Source organism: Chamaea fasciata, unplaced genomic scaffold (assembly GCF_029207755.1).
Source record: "Chamaea fasciata isolate MVZ Bird 193981 ecotype frontalis unplaced genomic scaffold, bChaFas1.0.hap1 SCAF_11, whole genome shotgun sequence".
Lineage (NCBI taxonomy): Eukaryota > Metazoa > Chordata > Aves > Passeriformes > Sylviidae > Chamaea > Chamaea fasciata.
The window spans coordinates 5,670,504-5,687,516 of record NW_027094096.1 but is presented as its reverse complement, the minus strand read 5'-3'; the positions used below and the strand labels follow the sequence as shown (position 1 = coordinate 5,687,516).

At 41.3% G+C, this 17,013-nt stretch overlaps 2 protein-coding genes across 10 annotated transcripts in view; one reads left to right on the top strand and one right to left on the bottom strand.

Moving 5' to 3' along the window:
* The window catches only part of GIGYF2 (GRB10 interacting GYF protein 2), a 74,518-nt gene that overhangs the window by 32,663 nt on the left and 24,842 nt on the right, over positions 1 to 17,013 (top strand). For all 9 annotated transcript variants that reach the window (XM_066194124.1, XM_066194123.1, XM_066194120.1 and 6 more), the window contains one exon: positions 14,993 to 15,172. In XM_066194124.1, the coding sequence (XP_066050221.1) occupies positions 14,993 to 15,172 (180 nt within the window). The remainder of the gene's footprint in view (positions 1 to 14,992; positions 15,173 to 17,013) is intronic.
* On the bottom strand, positions 1,582 to 9,719 carry KCNJ13 (potassium inwardly rectifying channel subfamily J member 13). Its single transcript, XM_066194126.1, is given in 3 exon segments — positions 1,582 to 2,204; positions 3,038 to 3,518; positions 9,540 to 9,719. Coding segments are annotated over 3 exon segments (1,284 nt in total).

Below are 17,013 nucleotides of genomic sequence, written 5' to 3'. Positions count from 1 at the left end.
TAAGTTTGAAAAAGATTTTGGAAGTGTCTGTGATAAATCAAATCTGTCTGAGGTCTGTGATGGGGGAAAGCAACGCTTGAACTATTTTGGAATGAGAGCTCAGTTGGAACAAAAATGTGGCCCTTCTGCCTCATTCCCTGACCATGTGTGGAATGCTTCTGTGGGGTGCCTCCCCATTTCCCCAGACCCTAAACCAAAGTAGCTTTTGCTGACCCTGTTTGGGTTGTGAACACACTTCAGTGAACAGTTTTGTGACCTGAGAAGAATTCAGTTTAAACTATCTCTTTAGTTAGCTTGAGATAATTTTTCCTGCTGCTGACCGCTGAGGTGAAGTTAAGAGGAAGTGTGTTTGGTAGTGACTTACGCTGTTGTCAGTGAAAGTTGCTGTTTATGCCATTTGTGCTTCTGGGAAAAGTCTTTTACTTTTGAAAGGTAACTTCATTTTAATTCTACTTGAGTGTTCAGGTATGAACACCTAATAGGCACTGCTTTTGTTGAGAGCTTGGAAATAGCTATCCATCGTTGTGTTTTTCCTTTAGCATCTTAAATTATTTAGGAACTTACAAAATGCACTAGGTTTATGAGGCACTTAAATACAGAAGTCTCATGTATAGTTTGTTCTAATTTTTTATTTCAAAATTGATTCACGTGTCTAAATATTTTTTGTGCTGTGTGTACAGGCAATGATTGATGTTAGAAAGCATAAAATATCAGTGGATGCAGTTCTACTTCTCATATATATATAGTGCATCCTTTTGGGTCAGATATACTTGAGACAAGCAGCGCAAAGGTGAAAACATGTGGACTGTATGGGCCTTTTAAAATAACCCTACATTCATTAAAAACGGTATTTTTTTTCCGCTGCTAAATAATTTATTCAGTGTTTTCAAATAAGAAAAAATTTCCATTGCAGTATTTGTCATATACACTCAGATTTTTTTGACAGTGTCTTCATAGACCTGTCTGGGAGTGAGATGTTCTCTTATTTGGCAGAATGAAGAACTGCACTTAGTGTTTACAATTTTGCTTAGTAAGCACAGCCACAGTGCTGTTCACTGCCATGAGAGATTGACAGGACTTTCAGCCGTCTGAAAAATGATGTAAGTCTGTATTCCCAAAGAGTTAAGAGAATAGAAAAGTTAGGCTCTTGGATGAACAGAGTTACTTATACCAGAACTCATGTGTTTGTTGGATGACCCCATATTGTTTTCTGCTTTTGTTTTGTTGTCCATTTTGTCATAAGCTGGTTAATTCTGACTTTGGTCAGCTTTGCGAGTTTTGAAGATCTCTCCTTTCAGGGTCAGTGTGGCTTTAATCATAGTCTGGTGAATTCAGCAGGTTGCTCTTCTAATTTCCCAAGAATTAGTACTGTGTTTCATGCACTGGGTGGTTAATGCAGCCTCTCCTCAATGGGCACACTTCTCTTCACTCTGTATATCACGTTGTAATCAAAAGGATGGGACTACAAGACAGAGATCACTAGAAGATGGCAGGGCAGGCAACAAAGTAAGTTTTTAAATGGAAACCTCAAGTTTAATGTTATAATAATTAAAAAAGCACAAAGTTCAAGGTCTGTTCTCTCTACTCTGTGAGGCCAGTCTCAGAGAGCTGGAAGCTGTCGGTATGCTGTCCATTGATGCGGATCTCCTTGTCAGTCCTTTTTGGGCTCTTTGAGTCAGCTGCAGCTGGGAGCTCGGGAATAGTCTTGTCAAAATTCTCCATCTTGATCTGGTATTCACCTTTGGCATTGCGGGCTAGCAGTGGGGCAAAGCGGTGGTACACCAGGATCTCTGACGGGAGGTAGGATGTTCTCCTGTGACACGTTTCTCCTGTGCCCTCCTGCACAGCTGACAGGAAGATGACCAGCTCAAAGTGCTGAGGAGCTTCTCTCTGAAGGAGAGCAGCCAGTGGGCTGGATGCAGTGATGGAGTGGTAGTAGGTCAGTGGGAAAATGAAAAAAGGACACTCGTCCGCAGTGACGCTGTCCAGGTGGAAGTCAATGCTCGTTTGGTGCAGCTGCCCACTCTCTTGTTCTTGGTAAAGGATAGCAGAGATCTGGACGCTGGTCAGGGGGCTGGAGCGAGTGTTGGCCACCTGGAACATGAGGTGTGGCTTCCCCTCGGTGTGTGTGACCACGGCGGAGCGCGAGAAGCGGATGGACAGTGCCCGGTTCTTTGGGCGCGCAATCTTGGCCACAAAAGCACCTGGAGCACGGGAAAGAGCAAACTCAGTGTGAGCACAGGGCCTGGGCTGGTTCCCTGCAGGCTTCAAGGGAACAGAAGCAGGCTGAGGCTGGAAAGGCCATGATGGAAAACTCCGAGGTTGGCATCATACTAAGGTGCTTTTGTTGAAAAAGTATAGCTTTCCTAAAATGCTTATTTTTCTAAATTATGTTCACTTATTAATACTTGGAAGTTAGCTGTAGCTGTAATTGCCTCAACTTATTGTAGCTGGTAATAGGAACTGATCTTGTTATGTTACACTGTAGAAGCTCTAATACACAGTAAACTAACCTGTGTATTTTCAAAGTATTTTGAATTACTTTAGACATGAAGAATATTTTAAATAACTTAAAATACCTTAAAATAGCTGTGACACGGTAAAAACTTTCACTACGTTGGGTACTGAGGAATACATAAACACTGACTTAAAGATCAGTGAAGATAGCTCGGTTAGACAAAGGCATACCTTAAAAGTCAAAACAAATTGACTTTAAATATTATAATTATGTGGTCATAACTGAGAGAGAGAATGGTATAAGAAAGAAATGATTGACAGTGATATGCAGTGATCCACCGTAAGTATTTTCCAATGAATAGTGAAATTCTTAAGTCCAGGTATTGATAACACATAATTTGTCTTTTGTTGGTTAAAGGTGTTTAACTTTTAGTACTACATAGCTGCAATCTTGTCATCCTTGTGATGGCTACCTTGATTGTTCTTTCATATATCAGAATGAACGGTATTTATTTCTAGCTCTATTCTTAAATCCAGTTGTTACACCTATTGTGTGTAAAGATGCAGTAGGAAGGATTACCTGTGAGAAAGGCTTCTAGCATGAGCCCCAGGACCATCTGGATTGCCAGCAGTGCAATGGCACTGGGACAGTCCCCGCTTGGGAACATGGTGCCATAGCCAATCGTGAGTTGAGTCTCCAGTGAGAAGGAGAAGGCAGCTGTGAAACTGGTGATGTACTTGACACATATAGTGTGGTTGTCAGGTGGAGCATCGTGGTCCAGCTCCAGGTCCCCATTCATCTCAGCCAGCAGATACCAGAGCACTGCAAAGACCAGCCAGTGAATGACAAAGGAGGCTGAGAAGACGAGCATCATCCATCTCCAGCGCATGTCCATGAGTATCCCCCAGACGTCTCGGAGGTACGCCACACCTCTGCCCTGGGCACCGGCCAGCTGGAACGTGCTGTGTCCATCCTTGGTCACCAGCCTCAGGTATCTCTGAGTCAGGAGGGGAGCGCTGGATTTGGTGTTATTGCCCTCTATCATATCTGTTGTCATCTTCTAGAAAGGAGAAGAAAGGAAAAAAAGTGATGCAGTGCCACATATTTGTATTTTGCCTAATGTTCACAGCTTCTGACACATCAGCAGGGGTAGGAATACTGCAGCCAACAAAGGAGGGCTTATACATTGCAATCCAGAGAAGATTAAGTCAGGAGCCTGGAGAGGAATTTACCACTGTTTGTGGTAATACTTTGCTAAAAAAGATTAGGTTTAAAAATCTGACTACTTCTTGAATTCTCCCTGCTTAGTTGTTTAAATATAAATTTCATACTTCACCTTCCTAAATTTGCGTTGGAGTCACATGCTTTAATTCTTTAGGAGTGAGTGGGATGGGATTAGGCATATTGTGTGTGAAAAGAAGCTGAATTTTGCTGATTATATCAGATTTTGTAACTTCTTTCCAGCAAAATATAATAATTTACCAATACTATTATGAATACTATTAACAATAGTACTCATAATAGTATAGTACTAAGGAAAGAATGTTTATTGTATTATTTCTGTAACATATTTATGCATTTTAGGGGAATGCTGTAGTTTAGCTACTAGCCCTTTCTGACTCTCCTAGCTCAAGAGTTGTCTGCTGTCTGCGCCCACCATGTGCGGTTAAATAGAATTAACAGTATTCAGGGCAGAGCTGCTTCTGGGAGTCTGAGGCTGTTTATGTAAGGATCAGGTAAAAAGAGGGCAGGAGACCAGTACAGAAAATACACTGAGACATAGTTTCCAGTCTAGTCTGCCTGGGCAGTACAATTTTTATTAGTGACCAAATAAAATAGGACAGCAGGCGTGTGGGAATTAAGGTGGAATTGCAGATATGGGAAGCAAAGTGGATTCTTGTAGGTATTTGACATATTATGCTCCTTTGTTTGCTTTTAAACCTCAAAGCTTGTGGAATTTGCCAGAGCTGGTGACTGTGTTTTGAAAAGACACTGGTCACTCAAATCCATACATTTTATAAATACTGAATGTTTAAACTTTACCTGGGACAGATTAAGTACAAGTTTGTGTAAAATAGAAACTTCATGATGTGTACAGCCTATTAAAGAAGGCTGTGAGGAACCGTGTTTGTAGGATGACAGAGAATTAAAAAATTAGTGTAAATTCTGCAAGTGATAATTATACATGGTGTATTTAGTCAGTTTTGATTTCCTATCAATTTTGACTTTCCTTTGAATAATGGCTGTTTCAGTCTATTGTATTTTTTTGTGGAGGAATTGGATTTTTCCTTTCCAACAGTGCCATCTTAGTTTTCTCTTGAAATGCATTAGAAGTAAGGATCCTGAAATTCAGAATGAATTTATGGTAGGTGAAAATTTGTCTTGTGATCTTTGATCCCATAAATCAGCAGTTTACATGACTGCTTAATCTTCAATCAAATTTAAGTGACTACAGAACATTCTCTTTCGCTTTTACTTGTGTTTAATACTGGAATATGAGGATTGACATCACAGTGACTATTTAGCTACAGTTTTGTTTTTCTTTTTTTCTGTAGCTTCTCAAAACCATCCAGCTGGTACTTTTATCCAAGCCGTAGTCAGAGGGAGATAGAGTAGATGATGGCCTGTGTGGAATTTGGTGATTTCCCCCTTATTTTTCATTTTCTAGCTCACATCTCCCAGGAGGAATACTTTGAAACTATTCCCTGTGTGAGAGACTACAGTGAACTTAGCGAGGTTCTGCTGGCAAATGGCACCAGGCTACTTTTCTTGGGGAATTCTGGTTGTTGTCCATCCCGTTTATAGTGTGGCCCCCCACCTTCTCTGAGTTGGCTCTTCAGTCTGCTGCATAGCTCCCTGAATGGCAATTCTCACTCTTGCTGTACAGTAACCTGAATGCAATCATACATGCTTCAGTAATCCAATGATTAGTGACTTGTCTGTAGAGCACAGTCGTTGTGTTAAGATTTAGATGAGCCCTTCTGGAGGCCTTGAATAGCTGGAAAACATGATGGGGACTATGCTGAAAATGAGCTCTGAACAGTGCCGTGGTTTCATCGACTTAGAGTAAGCAGTACTCTCAAGAAACATTCCTTTGTTTGAACAGAGAACACTTGCACTCAGAGGCATTTTGTTCTGTATGATGCCTTCAAAACAAACCAGCAAATCAACAAAATCCCAAAGCAGTGAAACACAACCAAAAGCCAAAAGCGTGTGTTATTCTTTAAATTCCTGTACTTTGAGGGCAGGATCTGCTTTGTAGACTCTAAGCAATTTGGGTTTACAAAACAAATACATGTAGTGAAAATGATTCTGATGCTGACTGTGGTGTTACGTACATTAAGAAAAAAGGGAAAACATTCCTAAGATGGTACATTTTTTTTGGCTGCACTTCAGATCTTCACACGAGTGCTCAGGCAGTGTGTTTGAACACTACAGACTTAAAACAAATGCTGTCAGCATTGTAGGATCTCAGATTTGTTGATTAAGGAGCTTCTTAGGGTGGTGATTAATCACTTAATGTTGTCTTAAACTCTGAAAAAAAATCAGGTTCTTTGGGATTTTTTCAATGGGGGAGGATTGATTCCTGACAGATTTTGAAGGCACTTGAAAAAGAGAAACCTACATTAGCCCCCAAGAGCACACTTCAGAACAGTCCTGTGTCTCTGCTCCTTGAGATTCTCAAGCAGGTGAGTTTGCATTCTGAGGTTAACCAGGTTATGCACTGGTATAGTGCTCTGATTTTTCTAGTCTAGGACTGTTGAAAGTGATAGTTTTCTATTTCAGTGGCAGGGGTAGCATTGGAAATGTGTAAGCCTGAGTTCCAAAACCCCTTTTTTAAAGCGCTGTTGATGGATTAAGAGCCACAGGTCTTAGCTTCTTGGAGTGAGAAAAACAGATAAGAAACTGGAAATAGACTCTGAGGGCAGTGCACTTGGGTGAGAGTAAGAGGCAAAAGAGCAACTGCCCTGTGGGAAATAGCTTACCCAGGTTGGAGGATCAGTCCTCTGTGTTCTCAAAAGCAGAGGCAGCTTAAGAGCAGATGTGACTTTGAATTTAAAAAGTGTTAACATCATCTGTCTACTCCTTTCCTTGCCCATAGTAAAAAATTACAAATACCTTCTTTCCTTGTTAGTGGTAAATTAATGAAGTTAGAAAGTACAATTTGAACCACCTGATTGAATCCCCTGCCTGGCATGGTCCTTGATGACCCCACATTAATCCCAGTTCCAGTGTGTGTTTTAGGAAAGACATTCTGCTTTGTCTTGAAAAGAAAAATGCTGTGTTTGTTGGAGAATGCTTGTCTCCACTATAACATGCATGCACTGTTTCTTATCCAGGTTTATCCAGTGTTCTCTCTCAACAACCTTTGTGTTATGTTATCAGCTGGGTTTTGCTTTTCCTGGTTCCTGACTTATGCAGCTGTTGAAGCTCTGGGGTGTTTCTTATCCCTCCATCTCTCAGGTGATAGCCCCTGACTAGAAAGACAGGAACTGTCAGAAATCACTTTTCTAACCTCTTGTGTCATGCTGACCAGTCCTTTATTATGCATCTGTCAGTTCTTAGCTTTTTTTGGTTTTCAGTCTTTATCACCTTGTCCCTCATCCGGGCTTCCTTCTTCTATATACTCCTCTAAGACAAGTCAAGGTAGGGTAATTACTAATTTTTTTTAAAAATCTCAGATTCCTTCTAGCAGTGGGACAGGTTCTAAACTGACCTGGCTAGCTAATGATTTACGTGTGATAAAACCTTGCCTTACAGCTTTGGGATGTTGCTTGCATTTCTGAAATTCATGGTCCAGCACATGGATCTCCCATGCCTTGCCTTTTTGATTGACGTCTTCTTCCTTGTGTTGTAACAGCCTTTATTGCATTCCTATTCCATACCACCTCTGATTGATTTCCTCTCCTTTCCTTTTGCTTAGCTTTTTCTAAGGACTCTGCTAGGGTTGCAGGGAAGCTCAGTTGGCAGTACTGTCTCCATTTTTGTTTGCCTTCTCAGTTGAAGGCATTCAAAGTGACGCTTCTAACCTGTTCTCAGCTCGATGCTCAAATGCACCTGTAAACTTTTGAGGAGCCCAAGTGACGAGTTGTGTTCAGGGGAGACTTCTGCAGTGTTGCCCTACTTGCCCAGCTTCTAGTCTTAACAAAGTCTGTTCTAATTGGCCTTGGAAGAGATTTGAAACAGTTTATGCTGTCCTGCTTCATTCTGACAGGAAAGTGGTCTTGAGGACCTGCTGTTTTCTGGGGGTGACTGCAAAAACTGCTTATAACTGCAGCATTACTTGAAGGTTTACTAGAACCCAGGTGGCGGCATGCCTGTCTGGGAATGTGTACATTCCCTCTTTACTTGCCCTGGCTTTCCATGATCATGTACAAGCTTCAGTTTTAAACCTTACCTGCTGTGAGCTGGGGTTGTGCAGACAAGGGTGGATCTGCTGCTGCCTCTGCACTTTGCAGCAAGAGCAGACTAATAATTTTTAAAGGTGTTTTTCATGCTATTTAAATGGCTATTTTGTGTGTTCTTATTTTTAGATAATTGTGTATTTTTTCTAGAATGATTGGACATCCTTGGAGATGCTCTGGCGTTATTATTAGGAAATGAAGGTTTTTTCAGTACGGATGACGTGACTGGATCATATAACTTGCATTAGGGGACTGTCTTAAAACTGTAGGGAGTAATTCAGCTTGAGAGGCTGCATTGGTTGAAAGTTTATGCTCCTGTTGTGAGTAGAGCAGTTAGCATTTCAAACATACTTGTCCATTTTGTTTTGTAGCTAATGCTTCATTGAGATGAATGGAAGTAGTTTGTGACAAAAGTTACTTCTGAACAGTGTGTAGAATTAAGATAAGTTTTAAGGACTTGTTACATTTATAAGTAGGTCTTGTAAAAATGGAAACTTGAATTTTTTGACCCCAAGTTACATTTTTCAAAGCAAGTGCCATAAAGGATAGGATGTGAGAGCTTGTACTTCTGACTCTCTGTGACAGTTCATTGCAGAATGTACTTTAAAGAAAAGAGGTGGTAAAATAGGAGAGTGTGTCTCCTTTTATACTCCAGAAAACAAGGCTGCTTACATACTTGATTTTTGGGAAGCTAAATAATGCTCCATTTTATATATAGTGTATTTTCACATAAGTTCTCTGAGGATCCATAGGAACACTAATTCTTGGTTTTGAAGTAGCACCTGAGTGGACCAGCTAGTCTGGCCACTCCTAGGGAAGCGGAAAAGCAACATTTAAGTAAAGTCTTGGTAAAGGCTTTAAAATATTCTAGTATATATTGAATCCTTATAAAGAAGCTTAAATGCAAAATTAAATACTGATAACAGAGGAGTAACTTGACAGTTACAAGGGAGGGTTTTATTTGATGTAAAGCTGCAGTAATAGAAGTTTGCTGCCACCCTTTTTTTGTGGAACTTGCTGTTTTTGAGGAGCGGTCCTGCCCTGTGTGATGCAGCCTTTTCCATGGCTTGCCTAGAACGAGTTAGTTTTGCAGGACAGTGGAGTTCACTCCATGTCCATATGTTGTGTCCTGGGCAGCGTGCCGGCTTGCTGAGTGTCCGTAAGCACTGGGGTGAATGGTTGATTGAAAATGCTTCAGGTCTGAGATATAATTGGAGATGGTAAAAGGTTTGAAGATGTGAAGCTTCTTTCTCTTGTGATGGAAATGAATGCTGAGTTATGAATGTAGCAAGGTGAAGGCGACTTTGTCATAATTCTTGGCCAATTTAATGACACCCAGCTGCTGTAGCTGGAGCTTGCAAATGCTCCCTGTCTGCACAGCCTTTCCAGCACTTATCTTAAAAACTTTTTGAAAAAATACTGCATAAAGACTTTGGTTTTGCTCTGTGTGCTCTTAGGACTGTGATCACCTGAGAGAGTACTTTCTTCTTTTTGAAGGGGAAAAAATCAGCAACCATTTTGTGTAAGCTGATGCTTAATTTAGCAAGTTTTAGTAAGTAAAACTCTCTGCCCTGAAAAGAAGTTTGATTTCTTTGACTAAAGAGTGATAGAACAATTCAAATTGTACAATAAGAAAAAAGGAAGAAAAAAAAAAAAAGATGGTTTTGTGTACTTACCAGTCTTCAGAGGGTCTTTGTGCAGGAGGAGGGGATAACCTGGGCTCCAGGAGAGCGACTGCTCTGGTCTGGTGTACTGATCCCGGCACTAGCAAGAAACTTCCCACAAGTGGTTGGTAGAGATTTAAAAAAAAAAACCACCCAAACCAAAACCTTTAAAAATGGGTTTGTATGTCTCATTCCTGTGTTTTTATGCTGGGGGGATTGGTTTCCATCTGAAGCTGATTTGATTGGTCATTTTGCCTGCAGGGGGGCTGGTTGGCTCTGATCATGTGGAAAAGAATGCTGGTTTGTTAGGAGCATTTCTTTACCCAACACAAACCTTTAGCAGCCAAGGAGAAATCCTCAAACACTTGCTTGGAGAAGGGGTGCCTTCCCCCTCACCTCCTTAAATCAAGATCATTTTTCAGGTTTGTATAACCTAAAGTTTTACATGAAAGTTGAAAAGGCCGAAATTCCCTTGGAACAGCTGAGTTGAAGAAGTTCCTGTATTGCTGCTGAAAACCCACCCTCTTAACTGATACCTTTTCTCTAACCAGTGTCAACTACTGTTTGTTTGGGTTAAGAGAGACACTCTTGTGTCTCACTGCTGCTCCGCTTCTTCCTTTCCGGTTAGGTCCCAAGCTCTGGAACGTTAATGGAAAGGTGGATGCAGCTCATGGTGCAGCCTGTGGTCTCAGGAGGGTGTTGCTGAATTGCAGCCTAATGCTGCTAAGAAGATGTAGACCTGACCATTTCCATCTCCGCATTGCTCCTTTGTGAAAACATGGAATTAATCACAGGATTTTGCTAAAGCCTAGGAATGAAACAAGGCAGATTAGGTGGCTTGCTGATTCCATGCAGCAGATGAAGCCACTTTGGCTTAAGCTGTTTGCTCCTTCCCTCATGAAATGAGAGGAGTTGTTGAGGGGATGTCTGAGCGAGCGGCTGTGCAGAGTGGTCGGTGTGCTTCCCTGCTGGACCAGCTCTGAGGACAGCTCTGGAACACAGTCCTGCTTCACATATTTTTTTTATCCCTTGGTGAGCTGCTGATGTGAGGGCTTTGACCGAACGTCAGATGTAAGAGGATCTGAGAAACAAAGGCTTTGGTTGTTTGCAGTAAAACTACTGAAGGCCTGCTGGGAAAATCATTAATGTAGACTTTCCTGCTTAGGAAACAAAATCCTCCCTATTTTTTCTTCCTTAACCTTCCCCCAACCCTGAATTGCAAAACATTAATTTTTTGCTTCATTAGTATGGAACACTTTTAATACATGTTCAGGCACAGCACCGAAAGTTGATAGGCATAGAGTGACTTTGAGAACCAGGGCAAATAGTGTTGTGCCAGGGGACTCCCACCAGTGTGACAAGGCTGTAGGACAGTGTGACTTGCCCTTCACCCTTCCCTCCACTGCAGACAGCCTCATTTAGTCACAAGAAGGATTTTGGTTTCAAGCACTATTTTCTTAGAAATCATTCTTTGAACTGTAGAAAGCATATGCTGTGTGGTCACTGGTTTTCTGATCTAATTCAGCTGAACGAATTGGAAATCTTTACACAGTTGTAGAGCAGGTGAAATTAGGTACAGTGTGTGTTTTTCAGGTGTGTTATGGAACTGAACTCCTGTTAATTCCTTTGAATCTATTGGCTCACTCACACTGGTGACAGTAGATAATGGCAAATTTAATGAAAAAAAAATGGAGTTACATTTGATAGTGTATTTTTAAGACCTACTTTTTAGACTGAGATTTTATGCAGAGAGATTGAAAATTTGAAGCTAGAAAAGGGATTCAGAACTTCTGATCTGTCACTGGGAGTCACTTCATGGTATTTGTATTCCTGTGGTGTTCCTAGCATGTCCAGAAGTGTTCTAATGAGAAGGTAGTCCTTCTCTAGAAGCATCATCCTAAGGATATTTATTTTATTCTTCTGTGAAGTAAACTAAAAATTACACATTTAGGCAAAGTTATTTCAATTCCGTTAAAAACACTGACCGCAAAGGTTTTTGTTTTTATTTTTATCTTCCTCTTGAGGAGTTGTTTAGCAGGCAGCAGAGAGACGAGAGCAAGTTAAAGTACTTAATAGACTCTCCTGGTCCTTTCCCCTCTGTAGAGGAAACAGCAGTGCTGTCAGTCATCGCTTTCCTGTTTATTCTTCCCAGACAGTGAGCGTGGCGTAGGAAACGTGGGCTGACAGCCTGGGGAACAGAAGCTATTTGCCATTCTGTTAGTAAGTCCTCTTCATAAATGTGTTGCCATGGGGCCACATCCTCGAATCCAGTCTTGTTTCCCAGTCAGTATCCCTTCAAATCAGCGTTGCACAGCTGTAGGCTTTTCTGGCTGGATACCACTCAGCCCTGTCTGAAGTTTTCTGTAAACACCATCGCTGGCTTTGTGACAGGCCTGAACAGAGGTGCCCTTTTACTGCTCCTTCTCTTCAGGAAGTCCAGTCAATTAGTCCAAGGCAAAACCATAGATTGCATTTTAGTTTCTTTCATCCTTAAAACATTGCCAAGTCCTGACTCTGTGATCTAAGTCATTTCAGCTGAAATGATTGTTCTCAAATCTAGAAACAGTTGGCAAAGAATATGCTGGGACTTTGGAACTTAAGAATTTAGATGTAATCTGTAGGAATATTCCTGTATTCAGTTTGTCACAGTCTTTCTGTCACTTGGGTAGCTTGATTTTTCTGGTCTTTAACCTGTGACTGATTTGTGTTTGCAAAGAACTAGTTTCTTGTCTGGTCTGTCTAATCTTCAGGATCATCTAATGCCAGACCTGTTTGGACACATACCTTGTTCTTTGACTGATGCTTGCTGTGATGTCCTCATACCAGAAACTGAAGTATGTCATGAGACACTGCATTTTTTTTCTCTTAATTCCACTGAACGTGGCATCATAACAGTCTGTGATGTGACACACTGGAGTGCTGGTGTGCTGGCAAAGTTTTTGGAACCACAGGTGATCCCATCCTCAGATGAATATAACACTGACCCCTTATATTTGATTTTTTTCATTTCTACATTTCCAATGCCATAGAATTTAAGATCAGAAGAGGGGCAGGATCCCACTTGAGTCTGATCTTGGCAAACAGCTTCTGGTGTTTTCTGACCTCTACAGAGATGTGTTTCAAACCCCATTTTCTGCAAGTTCAGCATACAAAACCTGACTGATAGTTCAGTTCTTGGGAACAAAAATCTGCTGTCCTGAGGACTAACAGAGCCTGAGTTGGCTTGGTTTGACTACAGCATAAGTAGTTGTGCAGTGGGGCGACAAACCTGGATGTACAGTGGCAAAGCAGACTTCACAATATTCTTTGACCTTTTTTCCTAAATGTGAAGCAGAGTGGAGCAGAACCTGTGAGCTGAGAGCTTGTCTGAGCAGTCTCCAAAATCAACTGAACTTACAATGGAAGGGAAGAACATCCCCTTTTTTTCCTTAATTGGTAGCGTATAAAATCTCTCAAATTAATGTTACTGAAGAAGTGTCAAGTAGTATCTGTGAGACTTTATGAAAATAGTAGACATATCTGTAAAAATACTACTTCTTGTGTCCCAGAATGGTGATTCGAATAACTTTTTTCTTCCGGTAACTGTTCTGGTATGAAAAACATTAGTGTCTTATGCTGCAAAATGAAGAAAATCGGATCTCTTCCTCTTAGTAGCCCTTTAAAAATAAATTCAGAAAGAATGAAGCATTTTCCTTGTTGTCTGGGACTTAGGCTCCCCATGTCTCTTGGGTTGCAGCTCTCTCCTGTGCACCTCTCTGTGTGTTTTACTTCCAGCTGACTCTGCTCTGTAGCTTGCCTTCTGCTTTTCTACTATGGGAAGCCCATCCAAGGAGCAATGGTGAGAGGCTTCCCTGTGCTTTCTCTTACTGTAGTCTGCATTAAGATTTTTAGATACCTAAAATGAAAAAAAAATCCCGAACTTAGATTTTTTTGTCTGGCTTGTTCCTTTCCTGGCTTTTCCATGAAGCGTGGGAAAACAGAATGTGACTGATGTTCATCTGCAAAGATTTACCCACTCCAGATAAAAGAAGTTGCCAGCATCGCACGTACCAAATGAAGGGAGTTTGAGGGTCTCCAGCAATTTTATTTGGAGTATTACCAGAAACTCCCTAAAATACACTGCCTTTGTTTCTCAAAGCTCAGCAAATACAGAGGTGATCTTCAGCCAGGTATCCCCTTCAGTGAAGTAAAGGTGTAACTGGGTTATACTTGGCTTCATAGCTGACATTGCATTTTGGTACTGGTGCTTAGCTTTAAATTAGGTACTGGACTTTAAATTAACCAATGTGCTTTAGCTCTTCATATAGGAACAACATAAGGGAAAGGTATTCCAAAAATATTAGAGCTGGAGAAAGATAAAGATAAAGGGGTTTTTTTCCTGCAGTGTTTTGAGATGGTGGAGAAGGGCTGTCACTTTTTCTCCAAGGTGCCTGCTAAGTAGAGAGCCAGTGTATGCTTCCTGTCTTCAGAGTGCAGTATCTCTAGCAGAAAGAATTTCCATGTTCTAAACAAAAATCTGATATGGCACAGTATTTCCAATCATCTTTGTTCCCTCATCTTTTTTCATTGACTGAAAAAAATTGTCAGGGCAAGTCAGCAGTGAAAGCAGCATCTGTGTTAAGCTTTGGCATACTGGTGTGTGACGTGGAAGTCCTGGTGTAGAATATGGAGTCTTTTTATAAAAATATTTATATCATCCTTTTCTGACAAGGTTGCTCTTCATAAGTACTTGAGGATTTTATGTTTTGTTTTAAATTCAACATAATGGATAATGTATAATTGGGAACTAAAAGACTATCCTGTCTCCTAAACTTGTAGTAGACTTATCCTTCAGCTCAAGCGTAATTGCTTCTAGCCCTTCATACACTGACTGTGGCTCTCCAGAAGATGGATTCACAGCATAATGTTAACATTGCTGGTTTTTTCTTGTTTATTCCTAAATGCTACTTTGAATTTTCAGTGTTTCCTAGTAGTAAGACTGCTGTATGTCGGATTAAATAAATAGATTTCACCTTCTTTTTATTACAGAAGTAGGAAATGGTTTTGGTTTATGTAATGTTTACGCTGTGTTCCCATTTAGCTTGAGACACTTCATGATAAAGCAGTTTATTCTTTTTCTCTGCACACTTTTGCCTTCTTTCTATTACATTTCCCTACAACTCTCAAGCTGCCTTTTCCTCCTTTGTCTTTCCTATCCATGTTCTAATTCCTTATGCACTTTGCTTCCTTCTAGATTTTTTTTTTTTTTTTTTTTTCCCCTTTTTGGTCTTTCCATCCCAAGGTACATAGGGACCTGGATTTCTTAAATCTGTCACGTTTCCTTCCTGAATTTCCATTCCTCTCCTAGGTTCCTATGACTGCTTCTGGTGCATTTTTGCCTCCAAGGGAGCAAGATTTCAACCCATTTGTATTTCCTCGTTTCTGAGGACAGGACATGTGTTCACTGGCCTGTGTTTTCTTTGCAGTGAGACCAAACTTTGAGGAAGGTGGGACAGTGCCCGCGGGGAGGAAACACGAATTTATACGCTCTGAGAGCGAGAACTGGCGCATCTTCAGGGAGGAACAGAATGGGGAAGATGAGGATGGAGGCTGGCGACTGGCTGGGTCACGGAGGGATGGGGAGAGGTGGCGTCCTCACAGTCCAGGTGAGAGCAGAGCTGGGCAAACACGCAGCAGTGCTTACTGAGAGAGGGCAAAGGCCGCGAGGAGAGGGACGTGCCACGTGCAGGGCAAAAATAGGTTCATGTAGTTTTGGTCTTTACTGTTCTGGTATGTGTGGGGCTTTTGGTCACAAAATGATCAGCGTAAAATTATGTGCCTTTTGTTTTCCTTTTAGCATCTTCAGTGCCCGTATATATTTAAGGGAAAATTACTTTTCAAGTGTGCACTTGTCTCTGTTGTGCTCCAGGTGTGTATGTACATGGTAAAATCAGGATATTTTAATAGTACTGTTTCCTTGTGGCTGTGACAGTGAGGGGAGTGAAGTCGCCCACATTAAACAGCATACCTTAGGCTGCAGAGTGACGCTGACACTAAACCACTCTGGTCATTGACCTCTTTCTAGTTTTCTAGATATGTTTGCAATGCCAAAAAGCATCCTTGGAAAATTGCAAAGTATGTTGCTGTACACATTTTGTAGTTAGTTACAGGATATCTTGTCCCAATAAATTTCAGGCACCTGTTTGGTGTCACTCTTCCCCTCTTTCCAGGCCTGACAGGGCAAGTCTGTTCACATGCTTTCCAGCCTTGCATTGCTGGAGTTGCAGGAGAAATACAAGCAGAGTTTGGTATTTTAGTAGTGGGACTGAAACATATTATATAGGGTCTTTTTCCCTTCTCTTAGGACATGATTCAGTCATACCTGGTGTGGGACCCTGGGTTTGGCTATCTTTTGGCTGCAGAAGGCTTCTGGAGTACCAGGAGAGGATTAGGCTCTTCTACTTTTACATCTTCATAGAATAATAAAATTGTTAAGTTTGGAAGAGACCTTTAAGGTGGTTGAGTCCAACCATTGACCCAGCACTGCCAAGGTCACCGCTAAACCCTGTTCTTAGGTGCCACATCTACATGGCTTTTAAATCCCTCCAGGGATGGGGCCTCCACCACTTCCCTGTGCATCTGTGCTTGACAGCCCTTTCTGTGAAGAAGTTACTCCTAATGCCCAATCTAAACCTCCTTTCTGGTAGTTCTGGAGGGTGGTAAGGTCCCCTGGCTTGAGCTTCCTTTGCTCCATGCTAAGCTTGACAGGAAAGCAAAGAAAGCACAGGACATTTTTGGGGCTGAGGTGGACAGCTTCTTCTCTTCAATAAAAAAACCTTCCAGTTGCTCTTACAGCGGCTCTTTTCAACATCCCAGACTTTCAGTACAGTTATTGTTTTGAGCAGCCATCGCCTCTGTTCTGAGCCTTCTTCACAGCTGTGCGTAACTGCTCTCAAACAGCTGTTCCCTTGTACTAAAATTCAGCAGCGAGCCCAAGGCTTGATTTATCTTCAGGTATTTTCTATTTAGAACAAGGCTAAAAGGCAGAATTTGAAGAATATCATTTTCTTTTCCCCAGTGTTTGGTCACAGTTGTTGATCAGACGCTGCTGCTTTGTCTAGTTGAGGCAACATCAGGCCAGTTACCTCATGATGCAGCATGATACTCAGGAGTGGAGTGTTCTGCAAGTACCAGCCTGCATGCTTTAGCTTAAAAGGAAGCGTAGACCTCAAAGTTCAGAAGTTCATTCAGGTCTTGAACTTTTTTGGGTGTTCTGGGGAAGGTTTTGAAAATTCATTTTGCTTCTGTCATGAAAAATACTACTGCTTATTTGAATTTTCAGTGTAGTAAAAACTAACTGAATTTCCCTTATGAGTTAGTTTTAGCAGGTATAGTTGAAAGCCTGTTCAGAGGCTTACGTGAATCTGCAGAAAAGTTGCTAATTTTGAGATAGCCTGAGCTGACAGCTGTGTTGTCCTAGTTCTAGCTTTCATCAGAGCTGTATTTG